The sequence below is a fragment of the Saccopteryx bilineata genome, chromosome 4 (assembly GCF_036850765.1).
Source record: "Saccopteryx bilineata isolate mSacBil1 chromosome 4, mSacBil1_pri_phased_curated, whole genome shotgun sequence".
NCBI lineage: Eukaryota > Metazoa > Chordata > Mammalia > Chiroptera > Emballonuridae > Saccopteryx > Saccopteryx bilineata.
Genome location: NC_089493.1, coordinates 158,776,185 through 158,800,109, shown reverse-complemented (window position 1 = coordinate 158,800,109; position 23,925 = coordinate 158,776,185). Strand labels below are relative to the sequence as shown.

General features: G+C 40.1%; 1 protein-coding gene across 5 annotated transcripts in view; it reads right to left on the bottom strand.

Moving 5' to 3' along the window:
* The window catches only part of RNF130 (ring finger protein 130), a 154,058-nt gene that overhangs the window by 28,399 nt on the left and 101,734 nt on the right, over window positions 1–23,925 (bottom strand). For 2 of the 5 annotated variants that reach the window (XM_066272457.1, XM_066272458.1), the window contains exons 6-8: window positions 21,406–21,502; window positions 19,215–19,419; window positions 16,011–16,104 (exon numbers count right to left, since the gene is read on the bottom strand). In XM_066272457.1, coding sequence (XP_066128554.1) covers window positions 16,011–16,104; window positions 19,215–19,419; window positions 21,406–21,502 — 396 coding nt within the window. Of the gene's footprint in view, window positions 1–8,822; window positions 9,030–13,667; window positions 13,735–16,010; window positions 16,105–19,214; window positions 19,420–21,405; window positions 21,503–23,925 lie in introns of those variants that run through there. The other 3 variants (XM_066272461.1, XM_066272459.1, XM_066272460.1) reach the window with 3 other exon arrangements.

The following is a 23,925-nucleotide window of genomic DNA, read 5'->3' as shown; positions in this document are numbered from 1 at the left end:
ATAATTACAACAGTCGGGGATACACAAAAAGATATAGAACATGTAACAGCTGAAAATAGACTACTATATTTATCTCTATATACCTGTAACTGTAGATTTATAGAGATGGATAAAAATGTCTCATGGTAACCACAAACCAAATACCTACAAAAAATAAAAAAGGAGGAATCCAAACAAATGAGCAAAGAAAAACTTCAAATCAAGAAGAAAGGAATCAAGAGAAGGAACAGAAAACAACAAAAACAGCCAAAAAACAATTAAGAAAATGGCAACAAGCACACCTCTATCTATTATTACTTTAAATGTACATGGACTAAATACTCCAACCAAAAGACATAGGGTGGCTGAATGGATAAAAACAAGACCCCTCTATATGCTGCTTCCAAGACTTAGTTTATTTATTTTTTAGAGAGAGACACACCCTGGCTGGATAGTTCGGTTGCTTAGAGCATTGTCCTGAAGCACGGAGGTTGCTGGTTCAATTCCCAGTTGGGGCACATACAGGAACAGATCAAAGTTCCTCTCTCTCTCTTTTCCTCCCTTCCTTTTTTGCTAAAATAAGTAAAAAAAAAATTTTTTTTTTAATAAAGAAGAGAGTGACAGAGACAGGAAGGGAAAGGGATGAGAAGCATCAATTTGTAGTCATGTTACTTTAGTTGTTCATTGATTGCTTCTTATATATGCCTTGACTAGCGGTCTCCAGTAGAGGCAATGACCTCTTGCTCAAGCCAGCGACCATGGGATCATGTCGATGATCTCACACTCAAGCCGGTAACCCCGCGTGAAAGCTGGCAAGCCTGTGCTCAAGCTGGATGAATCCACACTCAAGCCAGCTACCTTGAGATTTCAAACCTAGGACCTCAGCATTCTGGATTAATGCTCTATCTACTGTGTCATCACCAGTCAGGCCCAAGAAACTCTCTTCAGATCAAAAGACATACATAGACTGAAAGGGATGGGATAGAAAAAGACAGTTCATGCAAATAGAAAGAAAAAGAAAGCTGGGGTAACTATATGCATATGAGGCAAAACAGATGTCAGAACAAAGAACGTAAAACGAGACGAGGACATTATATAATGATAAAGGGATCAATCCAAGAAAAGGATAATAAATATCTATGCACCCAACATAGGTGCAAGAATTAATGGACACAGAGGCAGAAATAAACAGTAATACAATAATAGTTGAGGACTTGAATACTCTACTTAGCTCAATGGATAAATCATCTAGACAGAAAATTAATAAAAAGCTAATGGCTTTCAATGTCACATTTGACCAGACTGACTTAATAGATATTCATAGAACATTTCATCCCAAAATAGCAGATTACACATTTTTCTCAAATGCACATAGGACATTTTCTAGGATAGACCACATATAGGTCACAAAACAAGACTCAAATTTAATAAGATTAAAATTATATCAAATATCAAGTATATTTTCTAACCACAATGGTACAAAACTAGAAATCAACTAGAGGAAGAAAACTGGAAAAAGCACAAATCTGTGAAGATTGAACAACAGGCTACTAAACAACCAATGAGTCAAAAGAGAAATCAAACAGGAAATCAAAAACTTCCTTGATACAAATGAGAATGAAAACACAACTTTCCAAAATTAATGGATGCAGCAGAAGCAGTTCTGAGAGAATCTGTAGCTCTACAGGCCAATCTCAAGAAGCAGGAAAAATCCCAAATAAATCAAACAATCCAACTTTACACCTAAAGAAACTAGAAAAAGAACAAGACCCAAAGTAAATGGAAGGAAGAAAATAATAAAGATCAGAAATTACAAGAGACCAAAAAAAAAAAAAAAAAAAAAAAAAAAAGATCAATGAAACTAAGAGCTGGTTCTTTGAAAAAAATAAATAAAATAAAAAATCTCTTCAAGAAAGGAGAGAGATTACAAAACATATCACAGAAATACAAAGGATCATTAAAGAACACTATAAACAATTATATGCCAACAAGTTGAACAACCAAAATATATATCTCTAACAACATACAACCTTCTAACACTAAACTAGGAACAACAAAAAAATCTGAACAGACTGATTACTAGGAGTGAAATTTAAGCAATAAAAAACAAAAATGAAAGAACTTCCCAAAAAACAAAGGCCCAGGACCAGTTAGCTTCACAGGTGAATTCTACTAAACATTTATTATTATTTTTAAAGTTAATTAATTTTTTAAGTAAAAGGAGGGGAGACAGTGAGACAGGGTTCTGCATGTACCCCGACTGGGATCCACCTGGCAACCCCAAGCTGTTTTTTGCTGCCTGAGGCTGATGCTGGAACCAATCAAGCTACTATCTGCAGGAGGGGAAGAGGGAGAGAAGAAAGAGAGGAACAGGGGGAGAAGCAGATGGTGGTTATTCCTGTGTGCCCTGACTGGTAATCGAACCCTGGACGTCCATACGCCAAGCTGATGCTCTATCCACTGAGCAAACTGACCAGTGCCTAAAAAAGAATTAATACTTATCCTTTTCAAATTATTCCAAAACACTGAAGAGGAAGGCATCTATATTAATTTTATAAGAACAGCATTAACCTGGTACCAAAACCAGATCAAAAAAGAGAATTACAGGCCAATATCTCTGATGAACATAGATGCAAAAATTCTCAACAAAATACTAGCAAACACAATTCAACAACACATTAAAAAGACTATACACCATGATCAAGTGGGACATCCCAGGGATGCAAGGGCAGTTCCATATCCACAAAATAATGAATATGATTCATCACATCAATAAAACCAAGGATAAAAATCATGTAGAAAAAGCACTTGATAAAATTCAACATTCATTTATGATAAAAATTCTCAAAATAGTATAGAAGGGACTTGCCTAAAATGATAAGGGCCATATAGAACAATCCCACAACTAACATCATGCTCAATGGTGAAAACTGAAAGTTCTTCCTCTAAGGTCAGGAACAAGACAAGAAGATTCTTACCACTTTTATTCAATACAGTATTGGAAGTCCTAGCCACAGCAATCAAACAAGAAAAGAAAATGAAAGCATCAAAAGTGAAAAGAAGTAAAACTGTTACTATTTGAAGATGACATGATACTATATATAGAAAACCATAAAGAATCCACCAAAAAATTAACAGAATAAAGGAGTTCAGTAAAGTAGGATACAAAATTAATACACAGAAATCTGTCACACTTTTTTTTTGGTGACAAGGACAGAGAGAGAGACAGAGAGAGAGGGACAGACAGGGGCAGACAGGAAGGAAGAGAGATGAGAAGCATCATATCTTCATTGCGATTCTTTAGTTGTTCATTGACTGCTTTCTCATATGTGTCTGACCGGGGCGCTACAGCAGAACAAGGGTCCCCTTGCTCAAGCCAGCAACCATGGGGTCATGTCTGTGATCCCTTGCTCAAGCTAGTGACCCCACGCGCAAGCTGGTGAGCCCATGCTCAAGACTGATGAGCTCAAGCTGGAGACCTCGGGGCTTCAAACCTGGGTCCTCTGCGTCCCAGTCCAATGCCTGGTCAGGCCTGTCACGCTTTATACACTAATCATAAATGGTTAGAAAAAATTATGAAAATAATATTTATAATTGTATCTAAAAGAATAAAATACCAGGAATAAATTTAACAAAGGAGGTGAAAGACCGGTATTCTGAAAACTATAAGATGCTGAAGAAAGAAAAAGAAGAGGACACAAATAAATGGAAGGAAACACTGAGCTCATGGACTGGTGGACTGGAAGAATATTGTTAAAACAACCATACTATCCAAAGCAATCTACAGATTCAATGTAATCTCTATCAAAATACTGACATTTTTCACAGAAGTGTAACAAATAACTATAAAATTTATATAAACTCACAGAAGACCACAAATAGCTAAACCAATCTTGAGAAAGAAGAACTAACTAAGCTGGAGGTATCAGACTCCCTGATTCAAACTACTACAAAGCTATAATAAAGCAATATGGTACCAGCACAAAACAAGACAGACAGATCAAAGGAACAGAACAGAAGCCCGGAAATAAACCCCTGCTTATAAGGTCATTTAATTGAAGACAGAGGAGGCAAGGATATACAGTGGAGAAATGACAGACTCTTTAACAAGCAAAGCTGAGAAAACTGGACAGACACATGCAAAACAAACAAGTAAATAAAACAGGATCACTGTCTTAACATCATGGATTAAGGACTTAAATGTAACACCTGAAATCATAAAACTCCTTGAAGAAAATATAGGTAGTAAATTATTTGACATCAATATTAGAATTATCTTTATAGATATGTCCTCTTGAGCAAGGGAAATAAAAGCAAAAATAAATAAATGAAACTTTACAAACTAAAAAGCTTCTGCACAGTGAAGGAAACCGACAAAACAGTAAGATGACCAACTAAATATTTGCCAATGATAAATGTGATAAGGTGTCAATTATCCAAAACATATAAGGAACTCAAACAACTTAACACTAAAAAAACCCCAAAAATATGAGTGCTTGACCAGGCAGTGGCGCAGTGGATTGAGTGTCGGACTGGGATGCGGAAGACCCGGGTTCGAGACCCCGAGGTCGCCAGCTTGAGCGTGGGCTCATCTGGCTTGAGCAAAAAGCTCACCAGCTTGGACCCAAGGTTGCTGGCTTGAGCAAGGGGTCACTTGGTCTGCTGAAGGCCCACGGTCAAGGCACATATGAGAAAGCAATCAACGAACAACTAAGGTGTCGCAACGAGAAACTGATGATTGATGCTTCTCATCTCTCTCCGTTCCTGTCTGTCCCTATCTATCCCTCTCTCTGACTCTCTCTGTCCCTGTAAAAAACAAAACAAAACAAAAAACCCAAAAAATCTGAGTAAAAGATGGGCAGAGGACCTGAACAGATGTTTCTCCAGAAGACATACAGAGGGCCAAAAGACATATAAAAAGATGTTCAATGTCTAGTCATCAGAGAAGTGCAAATAAAAATATTAAAACCACAATGAGATATCACCTCACACCTATCAGGATGGCGCTCATCAATAAATCCACAGATAAGTGTAGTTGAGGGGAAAAGGGAACCCACATGCTCTCCTGGTGGAACTGCAAGTTGGTACAGACACTATGGAAAACAGTGTGGAGTTCCCTCACAAAACTAAAACTAGATCAACCATATGATCCAGCAACTACACTTCTGGGTATCTGAAGAAAACGAAAACAATAATTGGAAATGACATATGCATCCCTATGTTCATTGCAGCATTATTTACAATAGCCAAGACATGGAAGCAACCTTGGTGTCTGATGGTAAATGAAGAGAATATGGTATATATATATATATATATATATATATATATATATATATATATATATATATATAATAGTATTCAGCAATAAAAGAATGAAATTCTGCTATCTGTGACAATATGGATGGATCTAGAAGGTATTATGCTAAGTGAAATAAGACAAAGATAAATACTGCATTTCACTGATGAATAGAATTTAAAATAAAAAGCAGAACCCCTCCAAAAAAAAAAAAAAAGACAGACTCATAGAAACAAAGAACAACTTATGGTTCCCAGGGGAAAAAGGTGAAGGGAAATATAGTCAATAATAGTGATAAATTGTCATGGTGACAGATGGTTACTAGACTCAGTGTGATATGGCGTGAGGTATATAAATGTTGAATCACTATACTGTACACCGGAAACTAATATAATATTGTATGCCAATTATATTTCAATTAAAAAGAAAAGACAGACATGACTGCAGAGGAAAGGAATGTTATTTAAAAAGGGCTATTATAAAGACTAACCAAGCAGTGTCCAATAGAATGAGAATGTGAGCCACATACATAATTTAAAATTTTCTAGTAGCCACCTTGATTGATTGATTGATTGACTTTTGAGAGAGGCAAGGAGAGAAAGATAGAAACATTGAAAACTGCTCCTATATTGTGCCCTGACCAGGGAATCAAATGTGTAACCTTACTGTTTCCAGAAAACACTCTTAACCGACTGAGCTAGCTAGCCAGACCCTAGTAACCACCTTTAAAGATGTAAAAAGAGACAGGTGAGATTATTTTCAATAGTATATGTTACATAACTCAATATGTCCAAAATGCTATTATTTCAATATGCACTTAATAATTGAAATAAAAAACAAGAACTTGTACTTGGAAAGACACTATCAACAAAGTGAGAAAATGTTTGCAAATCATTTATCTTGTAAGGACCTAATATCTAGAATATATAAATAACTCTTACAACTCAACAAAAAAAGACAAATACCAATTAAAAAATGTGCAAAGGACTTGTATAGACATTTTTCTAAAGACAATACTCAAGTGGCCAATAAGCCAATGAAAAGATGATGATCATCATTAGTCATTAGAGAAATACATATCAAAACTACCCATTAAAAATACAGCTATCATTTTTTCAAAAAGAAAAGTAGTAAGTGCTGGTAAGAATGTAGAGACACTGGAAGCCCTGTATATATTGCTGGTGGGAATGTGAGCATGTACTGCTACTTTGCGGAACAGTTAGCAGATTTCAACAGTTTAAACTGAAGAGTTACCTGACCCAGCCATTCCAGTCCTAGAAATGTACCAAGAACCGAAAAGATTTATTCACACAAAAACTTGTACACAAATGTTTATACTAGCATTATTTACAATAGTCAGGAAACAACCTAACATCTATCACTGGCTGACAAGATGAACAAAATGTGATTTATCTATACAGTGGAATATTATTTAGCCACAACAGAAAATGATGTACTACTACATGCTACAACCTGGCCAAACCTTGAAAACATGCGCAGAGACCAAAGGGCCACATAATGTATCATTCCATGTACCATATTTCCCCACGTATAAGATGCACCCTTGTTCAAAAAATTGGGGGTCTAAAAACTGGGTGCATCTTATACAGTGCTTGTAGCATTTCAAATGCCATAGATCAGTGGTCCCCAACCCCTGGGTGTCTGCAGAGAAAGAATAAATAACTTACATTATTTCTGTTTTATTTATATTTTAGTCTGAACGATGTTTTATTTTAAAAAAAATGACCAGATTCCCTCTGTTACATCCGTCTAAGACTCACTCTTGACACTTGTCTCGGTCACGTGATACATTTATCTGTCCCACCCTGAAGGCCAGTCCATCAAAATATTTTCTGATATTAAACCGGTCCGTGGCCCAAAAAAGGTTGGGAACTACTGCCATAGATGGAACTGAGGACGAGGCAGTATATAAAGACAGTAATTCGTCATCAGACACAGATGAGGACAAGCTAATGGATAGGAGTTTTGACAGTGATGAGGAGTTATATGAATTTTATGATGAATAAAACTTGAGTTCAGTAACTTCATGTAATACTTTTCTCCCCAAATTTCAGGCCACAAAATTAAGGTGTGTCTTATACATGGGGAAATATGGTATGTAAAATGTCCAGAGTAGGTAAATCCATAGAGACAGAGTAGACTAGTGGTTTCCAGGCTGGCAGGGGGAGGGAGGCATGAGAGGTGACTGCTAATGGTACAAGACTTCATTTTTGGGTGATGAGAATGCTTTGGAGTTAAGACAGTTGTGATGGTGCACAATTGTGAATATGTTAAAACTTCCTGAAATGGCTTACTCCCTAAAAGGACAAGCTTTATGGTATGTAAATTATAGTTCAATAAAAAACAAAGAAAAAATAATCTTCAGCCCTCCTATCAATTTGAGTGTGACTGCTAAAGGAAGTCCTTACCAATGGGAGCATGTCTCATCCTCAGGTACACTGAAGTGTAAGGTTGAGACTTCACACTCAAACATTATGCATACTGATACTCCTACAAGCATAGGATTTTTTAAAATTTATTTTATTTTATTAAGTGAGAAGCAGGGAGTTGGGAGGAAGATAGACTCCCACATGTGCCCCAATTGGGATCCACCCAGTTAAGCCCTGTATAGTGTGATGCTCTGCCCATCTGGGGCTGCTGCTCTGTTGCTTGGCAAGTGAGCTATTTAAGTGCCTGAAGCCAGGCCATAGAGCCATCCTTAGTGCCCAGTGCCAACTTGCTTGAACCACTCAAGCCATGGCTGCAGGAGAGGAAGAGAGAGAGGGAGTGAGAAAGAGAGAAGGGGAAGGGGTGTAGAAGCAGATGGTTGCTTCTCCTGTGTGCGCTGACTGGGAATCCAACCTGGGATACCCACACGCCAGGCCGATGCTCTACCGCTGGGCCAACCAGCCAGAGCCACACAGGATTCAATATAACAAAATATTTCAACATTTTCCTCATCAATAAAGCAAAAGTATTTCATTTATACATGTAAAACTGCTTTCATCCAGCCTTTTAGAATTTGCTGTTTTTAAAAAAATGCTGTACAAACTAGGTTTAAAAAAGATAGATGAATATAGTTTATTACTGATCAGTATATATTTTGGAAATTTTTTCTTATACTTAACCCTTCATCCCACAAATATTTATTGAGCACTTACTGTGTGCAAAGCACTGAACTAGGTACAAGGTATACAGTGGCAGGAGACACAATTTAATGCTCCGGACACTGCGGTGGATGTTCTAGCTAGAGGCATTATCAGCCACAAAATGAAAAAATGTTCAACATCATTAGTCTGGTAAGATCAGCAAGATATTATCAGTGAATGGTGACCTTGAAGAAAATAAAATAGGAGTAACCAAGCCTGAGGGGGCATTATCACACAGGACATCCCCAGGAATGGGCCCTATTTGGGCACAGTAGGGGCTGACAGGAAAATACCACCAGAAAGAGCGCCTGTTCCTCCCGTGAGAGGAGCACCTCCCACCTCTGAAACAAATCAGGGCATGCGACCTCCAGTCTGCCTTCCATACACAAACAGGTGGGTAACACTCAACAGCATAGTCTTTTTATTTTATTATTTATTTATTTTAATACAAAGCTTTGGCATTAGCAATTTTATGAAAAAATAAAATGTACTAAAAATAAATGCTTGTGTGGCATGATTGGTAAATGATGCACAAAAATAGGTTCCTTTTCCTTCAAGGCGATCAGTCAGAAAGCTGTTTGCTTCTTCTTTAAAACCATTCTACCCTATGGAATAAAGGAAAAAAGACAGGTCAAGAATTAAAGGGTAGTTGGTCAATATTAAAAATAACAGAGAAAGTGATCCAATTGGGGTTGTTTGTCTCCAACTAATCTCCAACCCCATCTGGTAAAGCCAGGAAGCTAATAGCATTTTCATGAACTCAGAAGCTTCAGATCTGTGGTCATCACCTTAGAAATGTATCAGTATTCTCAAAAGAGATGCAGGGAAAAGTATAGGCTAATAGCTTCTTGTTTAAAAACACAAGGACAATTACACAAGTGACGACTTTTCCTTGTTTGAACACGTGTTCTAAATGATGAGTGTCCTTAAAATGTGCCCCCACCCCTGTTTATCTTCAAACAAGAATGTCATTATTTATTTTGAAATAAGATTTGAAGAGTACAGGCCTCCAGAGATGTATGGCACTTATGGGAGTTCCCCAGATCATGTGTACATGTTCCTAAATCAGGTGTCTGAAGGTACCTTCAGTCTTATAAGGCCTCCTGCACTGCCCCCAGCCTAAGGCTGCTTGCTCTGCAGCCAGTCCTTGTGGGACCATCCAGCTTCCTGAACCTTGTGCAGACTGGCTCATTTCCATGGTTACCAAATCAGGCCTTCAGTTCTGCTCTCTGTTCTCTTTGCCAAGTTTCAGATCCATAGCTCAAACTATTATCTTTGGTCATCTTACAATTCTCCAGCATTTCTTGATTTCATCTCCTTCCTTATCACCTTGACTTCCTCAATCAACTCCATATTTTTACCTCACTAACCTTCCTGCCTCCAGTCTACCGCACCAAAGCAACTTCTCAGCCATAAGGAATTATCTTTTCGCTGCAAATCCTTACACATTACTCACTGTTTATAAAAATAAAGTCCACATTTTAGATCCACCTACTGCAGCCCCAACCACCTAACAGACACGTCAAACCCACAACTGCCTGACCCTGTTCTGCTCTTCCTCCCTCTGTGCTCTCATCATGCCTGCCTTCCCTCCAGAAAGCCTCTCCAACCCCTCAGGGGAAAGTAGCTGGTGTCCTGTGTCTGTGTGACACTGAGCAACCATGCTCATTCCACACAGGCACTCACTCGCTCTGCCATCACGTCACCCAGTGGCAGCCCCTTGTCCCCAGGGCCCCTGCACGCCAGGTCTGGCGCACAGGGCACACTGGTATCTAAATGAAGGAAAGGCCACTCACAGAAACTTCACATAAAGCTCTATGCTTTACTTTTTACTCTAGTTCATATGTAAGATACATTGTTTTGATAATATTTCCTCAGAAAAGCTGGATATCACATATAAGGACTTTTAAAGGGTGAATCAAAAATTTTAAACTTATTTTATTTTGCTGTCTTTCTAAGAAATTATAAACTAATGCAGCCATAACATTAAAAGTACTTCCAAAAAAAAAAAAAAAAAAAAGACTGCCAAAGAGTACAGAAGTCCAATCAAAGGTCCCATTGCCTTTAATCCTTTTTGTCATCATGTTTTTAGAAAATTGTTATCTTTAACCACATTGTCTGGAGCCCTTACATGGTGCTGTGGAGTAGGCAGAGACAATGGTGTGAAGGGAAGAGACTGACCCAGAAACACTGGGTGTCAATGCCATGCTCTGCTTCCTATGGCACAGCTAGGGGTCACTTGGCCCGTCAGGCCTCAGGTTACTGCTCTGTATGTATCTCAGGCTCAGGGTGGCTAAATGGAGAAGTATCTATTCAGAGAAGAAGGAGGTTCATTAACAAACTGGGACAAGTTTACACTGCTACAAGAAAGGTTGTCTCGGGAAAATAAACAAAGGTGGGTGCTAGCTAGTGAGAGCAAAAGGTAGGAAACTGAGAACTAAGCATCCACAGATCAGTGTTTCTAAACATTAATGGATTGTAAAATCAATGAAGGAGTTCATGACTAGCATTAACAACAGAGTAGAGAGAAGGACAGATCAAAGAATACTGCATGTACGAGGAAAATGTCTATGAAATTTCTATTCCAGCTGTACACGTGGGAGTCCTGAGTATCAACGCAAAATGTATTTCTTACAGTGGGAGATGGTATAAAAAAAGTTTTAAAAACATTGCTTTTGATACTCAAAAAAAGGCAGAGAGTCCAGCCCCTCTCCTCTGGCTCTGCTCACTCCCAGGAAGGGACCACTTGGGACCGTGTAGTTCAGGAGGGACTTGAAGCAGGATGTGCCTTTGAACAGCTCCACCTTCGCAGTTTCTGTCTGAATAAGCAAGTCCTAGCAAGCTCACTAGCTTTCAAGATATCACATGTTGTGGTGGACAATTCTGGCTGACAAAGTTCTTTCTTACTTAAGTGAAAATCTACTTTCCTGCAGTTGTCTCCAGAGCTCCAGATTAGTAACCCTGGTTAGTAACCACAGGACTCAGGAGTATGAATGGGGCAATAGAGTGGGGCTCAATGCAGGCGTAAGTCTTGGTAGGAGCTATTCTCCCCTTTGAGAGTCCTTCAAACACCTGAAGACATGTCTCATCTCACCCAGTTTCCTCTTTTCCTAAGCTAAGCATTCCCAAGACATCAAATGATTAAGTTTTCAGACCCTTTTATATTGAGATATGCCAGTGTTCTCTTCAAGACTGCACAGAGCAATCCAGAAATACTGAGAGTAAAAGGGATATCAATTATTTGATCTGGTCTAGACGTTTCTACCATGATCCCACGGAGGACAGCTTGTGAGGGGTACTAGTGGGACAGCGTGAACCCACTGGCTGATGCGGAACCAGGGCTGCTGGGCCCTGGGTAACGTTACAGGATTTGACACTTGTTCCAGTTACTTCATCACACTAACCACCGCAGATTCGTTTTTGTTTCCTCCTGCTGAGACTGTTTCAGTCTTGAATGTTTGGGCTACACTATGCAAATTTTAGGACATGATTTCCATGAATCCAAAACTAGGAACCGAGAATGGGCTGAGAGGATGCCTAGCTATCCCTTCCACTCCACTCAAAATCTCTCCTATATCACCCACAGCTTCTGTAACTTGTTCCTTAAATAAAAGATAATGAAAACAATTTATGTTGAGAGAAAATTAGCTTGATAGAAATATAAGCCTGTAAATGCTAGGCTTTAACAATATTTATGTGAATAAGAAAGTAGAGAAGAAAACCTCCTTTGGAAATTAAACTTCAATAACCTTGCTTACTTAGGTAATAAGAAACAGGTATAAAAAGCAAATATATAAAAATATATTTGACTGGCCTGTGGTGGCACAGTGGATAGAGTGTTGACCCGGAACACTGAAATTGTCAGTTTGAAACCCTGGGCTTACCCAGTCAAGGCACATATGAAAAGTAATCAATGAACAACTAAAGTGAAGCAACTATGAGTTTATGCTTCTTCTGACCCCTGCCACCTTCTCTCTATAAAGTCAACAAATAAAATCTTAGGAAAAAAAAAAACCTTTAAAAATATATTTACCTTGTTTTTATACACTTCTTTGACTACTATCCTGTGTATATCGCAAAGTCTCAAAATTTACTAGATTTGCAGTGTTAAAAAATTAAAAGCACAGGCCCTGGCCGGTTGGCTTAGCGGTAGAGCGTCGGCCTAGCGTGCGGAGGACCCGGGTTCAATTCCCGGCCAGGGCACACAGGAGAGGCGCCCATTTGCTTCTCCATCCCTCCGCCGCGCTTTCCTCTCTGTCTCTCTCTTCCCCTCCCGCAGCCGAGGCTCCATTGGAGCAAAGATGGCCCGGCTCTGGGGATGGCTCTGTGGCCTCTGCCTCGGGCGCTAGAGTGGCTCTGGTCGCAACATGGCGACGCCCCAGAGGGGCAGAGTGTCGCCCCCTGGTGGGCAGAGCGTCGCCGCATGGTGGGCAGAGCGTCGCCCCATGGTGGGCATGCGGGGTGGATCCCGGTCGGGCGCATGCGGGAGTCTGTCTGACTGTCTCTCCCTGTTTCCAGCTTCAGAAAAATGAAAAAAAAAAAAAATTTAAAAGCACAATTAATCATGGTTGAGTACTTAAATAAATAGTATTTCACCACAATAGAAGGGGGTGAACCCAGGTAATGAACTTTTGATTGACTCCTGATTAAGCCAATAGCATCAAGCCCTGGGTAACCCTGCAGAGGGGTGAGGGAGGTGGCAGTGCTTTCACCCCTAGGGGGCAGCAGCCACTCACTGCTGGTGCCACATGCCTGCCCTTATGTCTGGCCAGCACTGCTTCATCTTGCTCACAAGTTTTCACAAGTGACTAGATGGTGTCAAGGTCTTGATGAAATCACAACACAAGTTCAGTGTAATACTGTCAGAAAAGTGAATTGTAACAGACTGACAAATGAATGTGGTTACCTAAAATATTAAAAGAGCTATTAAACTGAAAAGGCAAGTCATTTTGGCTAAGTTTTTGGTAAAGGCAAAAAAAGGGAAGATAGATTTTTAAAAATTCAATAATAAAGAATACTTATAAATTTAATTGCTAAAATAAATTTTTCTCTGGAGTTAAAAATTTTCATCAACATTTTGCAGAGACACATTGAGTAACTATTACCTCCTACAATTAAAAGGCTTTTAAAAAAATTAAGTAGTTGTCTGACCAGGCGGTGGCGCAGTAGATAGAGTGTCGGACTGGGATGTGGAGGACCCAGGTTCGATACCCCAAGGTCGCCAGCTTGAGCGCGGGTTCATCTGGTTTGGGCAAGGCTCACCAGCTTGGATCCAAGGTCGCTGGCTTGAGCAAGGGGTCACTTGGTCTGCTGTAGCCCATGGTCAAGGCACATATGAGAAAGCAATCAATGAACAACTAAGGTGTCGCAACGAAGAATTGATGTTTCTCATCTCTCTCCCTTCCTGTCTGTCCCTATCTGTCCCTCTCTCTGACTCTCTCTGTCTCTGCCACACACACACAAAAAAATTAAGTAGTTCATGTTATAAAAAATCAACACATAAAGGCACAATAGGAGAAAAATACACCATAAGTCTACTAAATTAAGATAATCACCATTAATAATATCCTGGTGACCATCTTTCATGCATCTATTTGTGTGTATGTACACACACACTCTCACACTCTCTCAAGTTCTCTTTAAATGGGATCTTGAAATTCATCTTTTAGGGTGGTTTCGATTAAAGGCACAGAAATAACATTCAAATGAGTAACTGCAGTGTCAAGGCTAATGGGAGAAGGGTTGGACTAAGACATGGATCTAAGATCTATGACTTAGATTTTGAGTCATGCAGGCATTTATGCATGGAGCTGAAATATTATGTCCTAGGTACTCTAATTGCTAATAGGTAACATGTCTATTGAGCATGCTTTAAAATATGATTCATGAACTGAGCACTTGGCAGCTTCTGAGTGGCAGCAAGATGGCCATTAAATTACTTTAAAATTCTCTAAGAGCACTCATAGTGTCACTATTTTTTGTGACTGGTTTTTACTCATTTGTGAAATCATCTCATCTGATGGGTTGGTATGGGAGTAACAAAAGAGGTAATAACTGCAGGTGAAATAAATATTTCCCTCCAAATTGTGGTTTGAATCACAGGCACTCACAGAGCTCCTATGACTCTGTATTACATTTTGTGAAGGAAAAGTACGTTCATTTGCCAAATGACAAAAAACAGATGGCTATCTTACTCAATGAACTTTAAAAAGCTCAATGGAATTAACTGGCTAACATTTATTGAGCACTTCTTATGTACCAGGCACTGTGCTAAGCACTTTACATGCTAATTCACACGATAACCTTCTCACTTACTCCTACCATTATCTCTGTTTTATGGATGACTAAAATGAGCTTCAGATAAATATAACTTCAAGCAAAAAATAGAAAAGTAGGAAGTCATCCAGGTAAGTCTGCCTCTGGACTTGGAGCAGTTAACACTGTGCTGTATTGAAGTAAAACTGCATCAGATGGGCCCAACAGAAGCAGCCAGCTGATGACCTGTTGGATGAGGCCAAGACTATTCATCTGAAGGTTGAAGAATGCCAACTGGCCAGACATCCTCCCAACACATCACTGGTCAACAGACCAGGTGAGAGGTAATAAAATCATGTCCCTAGAGTGGAGGTTACTTGCCCATAGTTTCTATGGCTGAACAATGAGCATTAAATTAAATCAATTACACGGGCTTGATTAATATGAATCAATTAAAATAGCAGACATAACAATATGGACAGCACATAAATTCTACCTGTACAATTTTTATGTTCAGATTCGGGCAGTGTCCCAGGGATGCTTCCATCTCAAATTTGTTTGCCTGAATACTGGTGAAAGATTGAGTAATGCCTATAGTAGATGACCCAAATTTAAAACAAAACAAAAACCCTTTTGTGTATCTTACCCCTGTGGAAAGCTAATCTTGGAGAATCACTGGATCAAAATGGACCCCTAACAGTTAGTTCTCAACTTTTCATCCTTTGAGAAACCTCTCAGCAGCCTGAGAAGTGACATCCAGACTCCTAGTCCTGGGCACTCCCCACAGCAAACATTTCACTGATGAGTAGTAGCCTCACTGACAGTTGCTCTTCCCTTAACAAAGGTTCTCATTTTGCCCTATGAAATATCGTTTACAGTTGTTTTCTTTCCCTGACAGTCTTCTTTCTTGCAGGCTAAACACCCAAGTCTCTGTTCCTTGACCTGCAGCCAGGATATCAGTGCTCCACACACCAGACTCCAGGGAAAGTCTGACAGAAACTTAGGAAGGGCTGTTCCTGCCAGTGATCAGGACATGAGCATGCTTTATCCTAGAATGTACGGGTTCCCTCGGCATTTGCAGCATTATATTGTTGGTTCACTCTGTGTGGCTAAGGAAGGCCCTGTATCTCTTCTCAAGTGAGCTATTGTTGCTGAGCAAGGTGAACTCCCAATCTGAGTTACTGTTCATGAAATAAATTATTCTGCTAGGTATTATTCCATCAGAATAAGTATGAAACTGGTGAAAGCCAATTCTCACCATCCTTATAAAAATTACATATTTTCTTGGGATCATCTGGCACATGCAATCCAAAAAACAATTTGTTACTTACTCATTAGCATTCAAGCTAGCTGTGGCTCTGATGATCATGTAGCAGAGTGTGAGAGCACTGAGGAGGCCAAAACTGGCAATAATAAACCATTCTTCTGTTGACAAAGGAAAGGGAGGAAATCACTCTGGGGAGAAGGCTTAAGTCAAATCGATGTCAACATTTCCCTCAAAAGCAACGGCGCAGACGTCAACGGAGGTGTGAGCCCAGATTGGCCCAAGGAAGTGTAGCAGGAGGTTTGCCAGAGAGCTACTAACTGGAGAGGGTTAGTGGAAGGAGTGGAGAAAGCTGCAGGGGAGAGAGGAAAGCATGGCCCAAACATTTCTTCCAGTTCAGGTCCTGAGGTCTGTGAGCAGTGTGGCCATCAAAAGCCATGTAATGAAAATATGCATATAAAGTTGCACATGGACAGAGACTTTTTACTTGTTAAGTGACAGTAAAGTGGACTAGCTGAATATATAACCTTTCTTTCTTCATTGTCACTCCTGCATGGTTATGTCATTCATTACTAGAGATTGGCTTAGAAATATGGAATAGTGGTTCCCAAAGGTCTTGTGGGTTCACCAACCAATCTGCAGGCTGGCCTTCCACAGCACTCATATCTACATTCTGTTCTCTTACGCCTGGGTTACTTCAAATCTTAAAAAGCACATGTTATTGGTATTTCTAGAAACCTTACCCTTGCAACCCCCCCCCCCCCCCCCCCCCCCCCCCCCCCCCCGCCGACTGGGAAGCAGCACTGGCAGTTCTGGCTCTGTGAACATTAGTAGTAGGAAGGGTAGGTGACTCACAAGATACTTGGCCCATCAAGGAGCTGGAAACCTCTGGTACACAGAACTTTAAGCATGTTTATCTGGTCTCGCTCTAGATCTAGGCGTTAGTGTACATTTTCCTTTAACTTTTCCAAGTCTGTATCATAACATTCCAAACATAGTATTTACTGAGAATCTCAAAAATAATCTGAGAACCAATTTAACATCCTGAAAGTCTGAATTCTAAAATGTTTTCTAGAGTATACTATAGCTGGCTTAACAAAGTGTCACACAGTACAATTCCCTATATATCTGCAGTAAGGCAACGAGAGATTCATGCTTGAAATGCCAACTGTTATATATGCAAAAAGCTGTGTGTAACATGGATGTTTTTCAAACTGGTTTCCATGAATCCTACAATTGTGCAAAACAGTGTGTGCCTAGGAATTTTTCTAGGAAAAGGTGATTCTACTTTCATTGGATCTTAAAGTTGGTGATCTTTGATTCTCTGCCCACCTCAGTTTATGTTAAGACTTAGCAATGTCATTCTTTTAAAATAACAGTGTGGTCACTGCTCCCTGGATTACAAATTTCTCATTAGTAGAGTGAATTTATAACGTTTTTATTCAAGTCAAAATAAACATTCAAGAACCCATACAAAATCCTCCATTTTACCCAGATATATTTTAAGTCAGGAAAAATGTATACTGACATTTAAAAAAATTAAGAAATGCTTGGTTATCAGTATCAAGAAGTGTAATACAGCATTCTCACATTTCTTCTTCTTAGACTTTTATACATGATAAGCAGACTAACTTTTAGAATTTCAATTATGTCTATGCTTCTGAATTCTTAATGTACCATCCATATACATGAGAATTTTAATGATAAAACTCATGCTGAAAAGGAAGTCAACACCGTGGTAGCAACACCGAATGGGCTAAGGAGAATCGTGGCAAGGACCCACTGCAGCAGCCGTGCGGTCCGCCGAGTCCTCCGACGTTAGCACAGTGCCTCGTACACAGCGCATGCGCACGGCTGGCTGAGTGTGCGCAGGGATCACATCACCACAGAGCTTCAAGGGAAAATCGAGGCAGCTTGGTATAATTTAACCACGTGGATTTTATTAACATGCATAAATTCTGCTAAAGATAATTAATTTCATAAATGAAGTAATTTTTTATCATCAAAATAGAAGATTTTGAAAAGACATTTCTACATAAAACATAATGGACTCAGTATTTAATGTGGTAGTAGGTGCTCAATAAATGTTGATCAACGAAGGGCCGATAAAAACTCAGTAATAAACAAACAGCTTTCATCTTCATTACTACTAGATCAATTTTTAAAAATTTAGACCATAAAACCTAAATGGCGAAGCAGGAAAACATGAAATACTGTTAAAACAAGTCATTGGGCACTGGACAGAAATGAGTCAAACCATATCAAAGACTAGTTTTCCTTATTATATAACTGAAAATAATTCTCTAATAGTTTTTGGTTGGTGACAGGCATGTAGACAGTAATTGGACAGACCACACGAACCTGACTATGTGAAGGGAAATATCTTTTTTAACAGCTTTACCGCCGTACTGACTGAGGTAAGCAGAGCCTCATTGTTTTAGGGCCTGAAGCTGGAGGCAAGCAACAGCATGGACTAGAAAAGGCAGCACCAGAGTGGTGCAAGATGGGGTGAAGAGCTGTTAGATGAGAATAACAAGGAAGGAATGGAATTGAACAAAATAGCTGGCTGGTTACAGGAATGTCCACAAGGCCACATGCACGCCTGCCAGACACTCACACGTACTTAGGCCTGGCCATCAAAACACTTGGATTAAGTAATGATGACATTCACAACTAGCTCAAGAGCATTTAAGGCAGATTTCCCTTTGGCTTTTCTCCCACCTTATATATAATTATACCAAAGAGCTAACTGTCAAAACACCAAACTTCATAAAAAACTTCATAAAAAGTAAGCAGCCACAGGCAATCTCAGCTGTTCTTAAAGTTGTAAGTTTTTAGGTTCAGATTCTGGATTAGGTTTTCACGAGGTTGCTGGCAGCCTGGGAACTAGAGAGCACTGGTGCTCAGTCATCCCACCCACCCCTGCCCCATCCTACCCTGCCACCACCCTTCTTCACATCCCAACACAACTCTTTAAAATGCGTGCTTGCATTACAGTCATTTCAAAACAGGTTTGTAAAGAGCCATGGAGACAAAACCCTGAAAAACTGCTCGTGTGGCAGCCACTCCTATCAATTCCACATGAAACACACGCTCCCTATTATAAAGCAGGTTTTGTTATCCCCAACAGCTGTTTTAACAAAAGCATCCATTACTTTCTCAGGTACAGATTAATGACTGCTCCTGTGACTGCTTCAGCTCTCCTCTGAAACTGTCACCGTATGTCAAATAGTAGCAGCAAACCTGCCATTTGGGCACAGGGCCCACTTACTTGTTACTGCAATGTTGATCTCTCCCGTTCTGGGAGTGAGCTCCCCGTCCTGAGGAAGAGGTGAGATCCCCGAAGTTCGAAGTGGCTCAAGGCCAAGGGAGTTGTCGTTGGCGAGGTCACCTAGGGCTGATCTTCGGTTAACTGCTTGGGTTCTGGTGAGCCTTTCCATATCAAATGCTACGTTATCAGTGCATGGCAAATTTGGCTGCAAAATATTTCCAGATTAAAAGTACTTGTAAAAATAACAACTTCTAAAGGTTTGACAACGTGTTGAAAAGACTTCACCAAGTATTTTCCTGGAATTTCCTCTCATTTCTCTCCCAATCTACCCTTTTCCCTCTTTCCCAAGAGATTTTCTTTAAAAGAAGCATGTAATTTCATCCAAAAAATGGTCTTGAGGAAAACCAAAATCCATCACAGAACTGAGAAAAATGGGATATTTCATCTTTATAAAGAAATGACAACCTTGTGAACGTGGCTCACAGGCAGAGTGGGTCATTAGTATAAAGCTGACAGTCAAGTGTGCAACTTTGGCTCAATGCTCCAGGATAGCAGTTAACATGCAACACCCCTTTCATACTATTAACATCTCTGTAATGTCCCATTTATCTGGTTGTCAGTTAAATATCTTCCTTTAAATACAAGTAAAGCTCAAAACTCAAAGCAGATAACACTGAAAAGACTTTTGAGCTATAAGAAAACTTTCAAAACCTAAGCACCTAATTTTGAAGGAGAGGCATAGAGCTGCCTCATGGCCAAAGCTTACCAGCTGAAAAGTGGATATGCAAATCTTCTGATTTAAAAACATGGATATATGGTTTCCCTAGCAGCCTTCATTCTCTTAGCCAATAGCAGACAGCATATTAGAAGTAGAGTTGGTAATGGTGGCTGAGATAAGTAACAGTCAATGAAACCCAATACAAATGGCTTCCTGGGCAAAAGACTTTCGTCTTCCTAGATCACTCCAAAGCCCAATTTAAAAAATTTACAGCACAGTGTAATACTAGTGCTTATAATGACACCCAGTCAGTTAGGTTTATTATGTTTTCTTTTTATGTAAGGAATTTGGTAGCTTATATTTTACAAGGATTTTCATTAAAAACAGAGAAAAAAGTATTAGCAGTTCAAAGAATAGGATTTAAAAAACAAACAAGCAAAAAGGCTGGAAGCAACAACAGGGGCTAATATTCCCCAAAGTGCCCACTACATGCAAGACATGATGCAGATCTATGTTAAATCCTTCAAATGCTGGTGACTTTGTCCCCCAAGGGACATTTGGCAATGTCTGGAGACACCTGCACTGTGTAACCCAGTGGAGAAGCCCTATGAAACAACTTTGGTGACAGGGTCTCTGAGGACAGAGGATGCATGGGCATGAAGGTCCATTTCAGGACTGCACTGAAATAATCACCTGAGGACATATTTCAAACAGGAACACAAAGCTCTTCTTTGGATTGCCAAGCTAAAATGAGGAATTCATCTACTGGTATCAAACTAAACTTTTTGCTCCTTAAGATTATTCATACACACACAAAAAATTATTCATTCACTTTTTTGAGACCAAAAGGTTTTTCTTTGGTCTAAAAAGCAATAATCCTGGATATGTACTTCTTTTAAGGAAGGACCTGGAACAAAGGAAGTCTCCAAGGTCCTCAGTTGGTCAGCGCTGACTCACCTGGCCAGAGATGAAGTGCTCCCTGACCAAAGCTCCTGCCAGGGGTCAAGGTTCACCCGGGGCAGATACTGCCCACCTTGGCTGCCTGCCATTTACCAATGCCCAGGAGAGTAAAGCCAAATTCAAGAGGAAGGAACATAAGTGATAACAGTTTTACATTATGCTAAACACAGGAAAAGTTGCTACTGGAATTGAGTCAAAAGTCTATAGTCTATTCCTTAGAAAAAGAAAAAAAAAAAAGATACTGGAATGAAAAAGAATCACATCCTTGTCTCTACCTCAGTTCTTCACCACATAACCACCACCCAGCAGAGGCGCCCTCTGGTGGGCAAGTACAGTTCTTCACCTTTTCTTCCAGGAACACCTTGAGCTGGGCTGGAAGGTCCTGCTGGATGAACCAGGCTACAAGGCATAGAAAGCCAGCATTTTCTCCTGAGACGTAACCATCCACTTGTGCTGCTATGTTACACTTAGAGGCAATACTGCAGAAAAGTAGTAACAAAATAGGCAACATACCACAATTCCCAGGGCCTTCAAAATATTAAGTTTGCACATAGGACAGGTACAATGTTCACTAAGCCAGGGATCCACGCAGGATTTGTGGAAAACATGCCTATAAAAGAGTGGAGAACTGTATTAGGAGTTATATACTGAAAAAATATTAGGTCAAAATACAAAGAAATTGTATTAACATAGCTGACAGAAAATCTCGTGAACTCAATCTTTTTCTTCTTCTTTTCCAAGTGAGAGGCGGGTAGAGAGACAGGCTCCCACATGCACCCCAACCGAATCCACCTGGCAACTCTTGTCTGGGAGCTGATGCTCTGCCCATTTGGGGTCATGCTTGCAATGGAGCTATTTTTTAGTGCGTGAGGAAGAGGCTCAAGGGAGCCATTCTCAGCACCTGGGGTCAACTCACTCAAACCAATCAAGCCATAGCTGCAGGAGAGAAAGAGAGAGGGGGAGGAGAGGGGTGGAAAAGCAGCTGGTTGCTTCTCCTGTGTGCCCTGATCAGGAATCAAACCCAGGACGTCCACATGGTGGGCTGACATTCTACCACTAAGCGAACCAGTCAGGACCTGAACCCATTCTCATATATCAGAAAGATTGTGTAAGGAGAACTGATAAGCAGTTTGAGCTGTTTGGTCTTTTTATTTCACCAATTTCCAAAAAAGATTTGAAGAAACTTAGGAAATTTATTAAGAATGAAAACAATGAATTACACCTAATATATCAGCTGTGTTTTCTATAATGGTTAAAGCAAGAAAATTAGAATTTAAAAAAGATGTTATAACAAATTTTAGGTGAAGAGTTCTCTGTATAATTAACTAGTTTCATGGAACTCTGTTTAAATGTCATTTAAAACATTCTTTAAAAAGACTTCTAAGCAACCTATGCTAAATGTCTGTATAAATTGCAGGGTAGTTGGGCCTATTTTTAGGATGAACTATATTTAAGAATGAGGTAACAGAAGTTTTCAGCTGGAATGTTAAAGGGAGAGAGAGGAGAGGTGATTATTTCTCTCTTTTCCAGGAAAGTAGAAAGTCATATCCCTGCGACTGGAAATAAGTGAGCCATGGAAGGTTTACAATCCTAGAAAGGAACTTGTGCCCTTTGGGAGGGAGAGAAGGTGCTGAGAGAGCTGCAGCAAACACCACTCAGCTCAAGCAGCACTCACAGCAGCTCTGAGAGGTCGAGTTGAAGGCACAGGGGGAAGCAGGGTCCCAGCCACACCAGGGAAGGGGGAGGCAAGACATTCTAGGTGCCTTTGGAGGAACTAGAACCTGAGTATTGGCATAAGATGAAAAAATTTTTGAGTAAGACACCAAAATGAACCATGACATGTCTTTAAAACTTTGTTAAACTTTAACAAAGTTAAAGTTTATCAAGCTTATCAAGTTATATACAACTGTTTAAAAATAGTTTTGATTTTTAAAAAAGGTATAGAAAACTCATTGTTTCAATTGGGATTTGGAAAACACTTGTGCTGATAGCTTCAGCCTGAATAATACACAGCCACCCACCTGATGCCCACGCAGTGGCCTCACATCCATTTCTTTGGGATAAGAATAAAGATCTTAAAGCCCTAATTTATCAATCTAGTTTGAAACTTGCAGAGTATTCACTGAACTAGAACCCAGTCATCCCTGAAGGCTTTCATTTAAATCTGAAGGGTTTTACTGAAGAGGTGGAGGTCACCAAACAGTAGTGGAGACTGAAGCCATGTGGTATATATCAATATATATACATATAAGGCATGATCATGTTGCTTCTGGCTCCTTGTACCCTTCTGTGAGTGCTTTCGGAGGGGGATGACGGCTCCTTACCACCATTGAGCATGTGCTGAGTTGGAACTGCTCACAGCTGGCTGTATCTAACAAATGCCAGAACTAGGCTTTCAATCCTTTTTGGGGATAGAGACCCCTTTAGGTCTGACATAAATAACAGATCCTACAAGGGTACATCTGCCTACTTTCTGGCTGGGTTTTTGGGAGGTCCATGAATGCTGAGGGTTTGGTCAGTGTAGGAAGGAGGAGGGAGCTTAGGAAAGTTCTCTAGGCCTGTTCTATGTAGGGTGAACAAGAGGCTGATGGTTTGACACGTGACAGAAAAGATAAGGTCATGTGACCTGTGATGGGCTGCTTTGGTCAAGGGATGAGAGGGGCAGTTGATTGGAGGTGGACTTTTTTTTTTTTTTTTTAATTTTCTTATGTTGTTTTCTTTTAATTTATTTTATTTTATTTATTCATTTTAGAGAGGAGAGAGAAAGGGAGAGAGAGAGACAGAGAGAGAAGGTGGGGAGGAGCAGGAAGCATCAACTCCCATATGTGCCTTGACCAGGCAAGCCCAGGGTTTTGAACCGGCGACCTCAGCATTTCCAGGTTGACGCTTTATCCACTGCGCCACCACAGGTCAGGCCTGGAGGTGGACTTTTGTGGTGACCTCAGCAGCTGCTGTGGGAGCAGTGGCCTGGGGTCTGCTGTGGCTGGGGGAACAGAGGCCTGGGTTCAGCAGTGGCCAGGGGTCAGCGGCAGC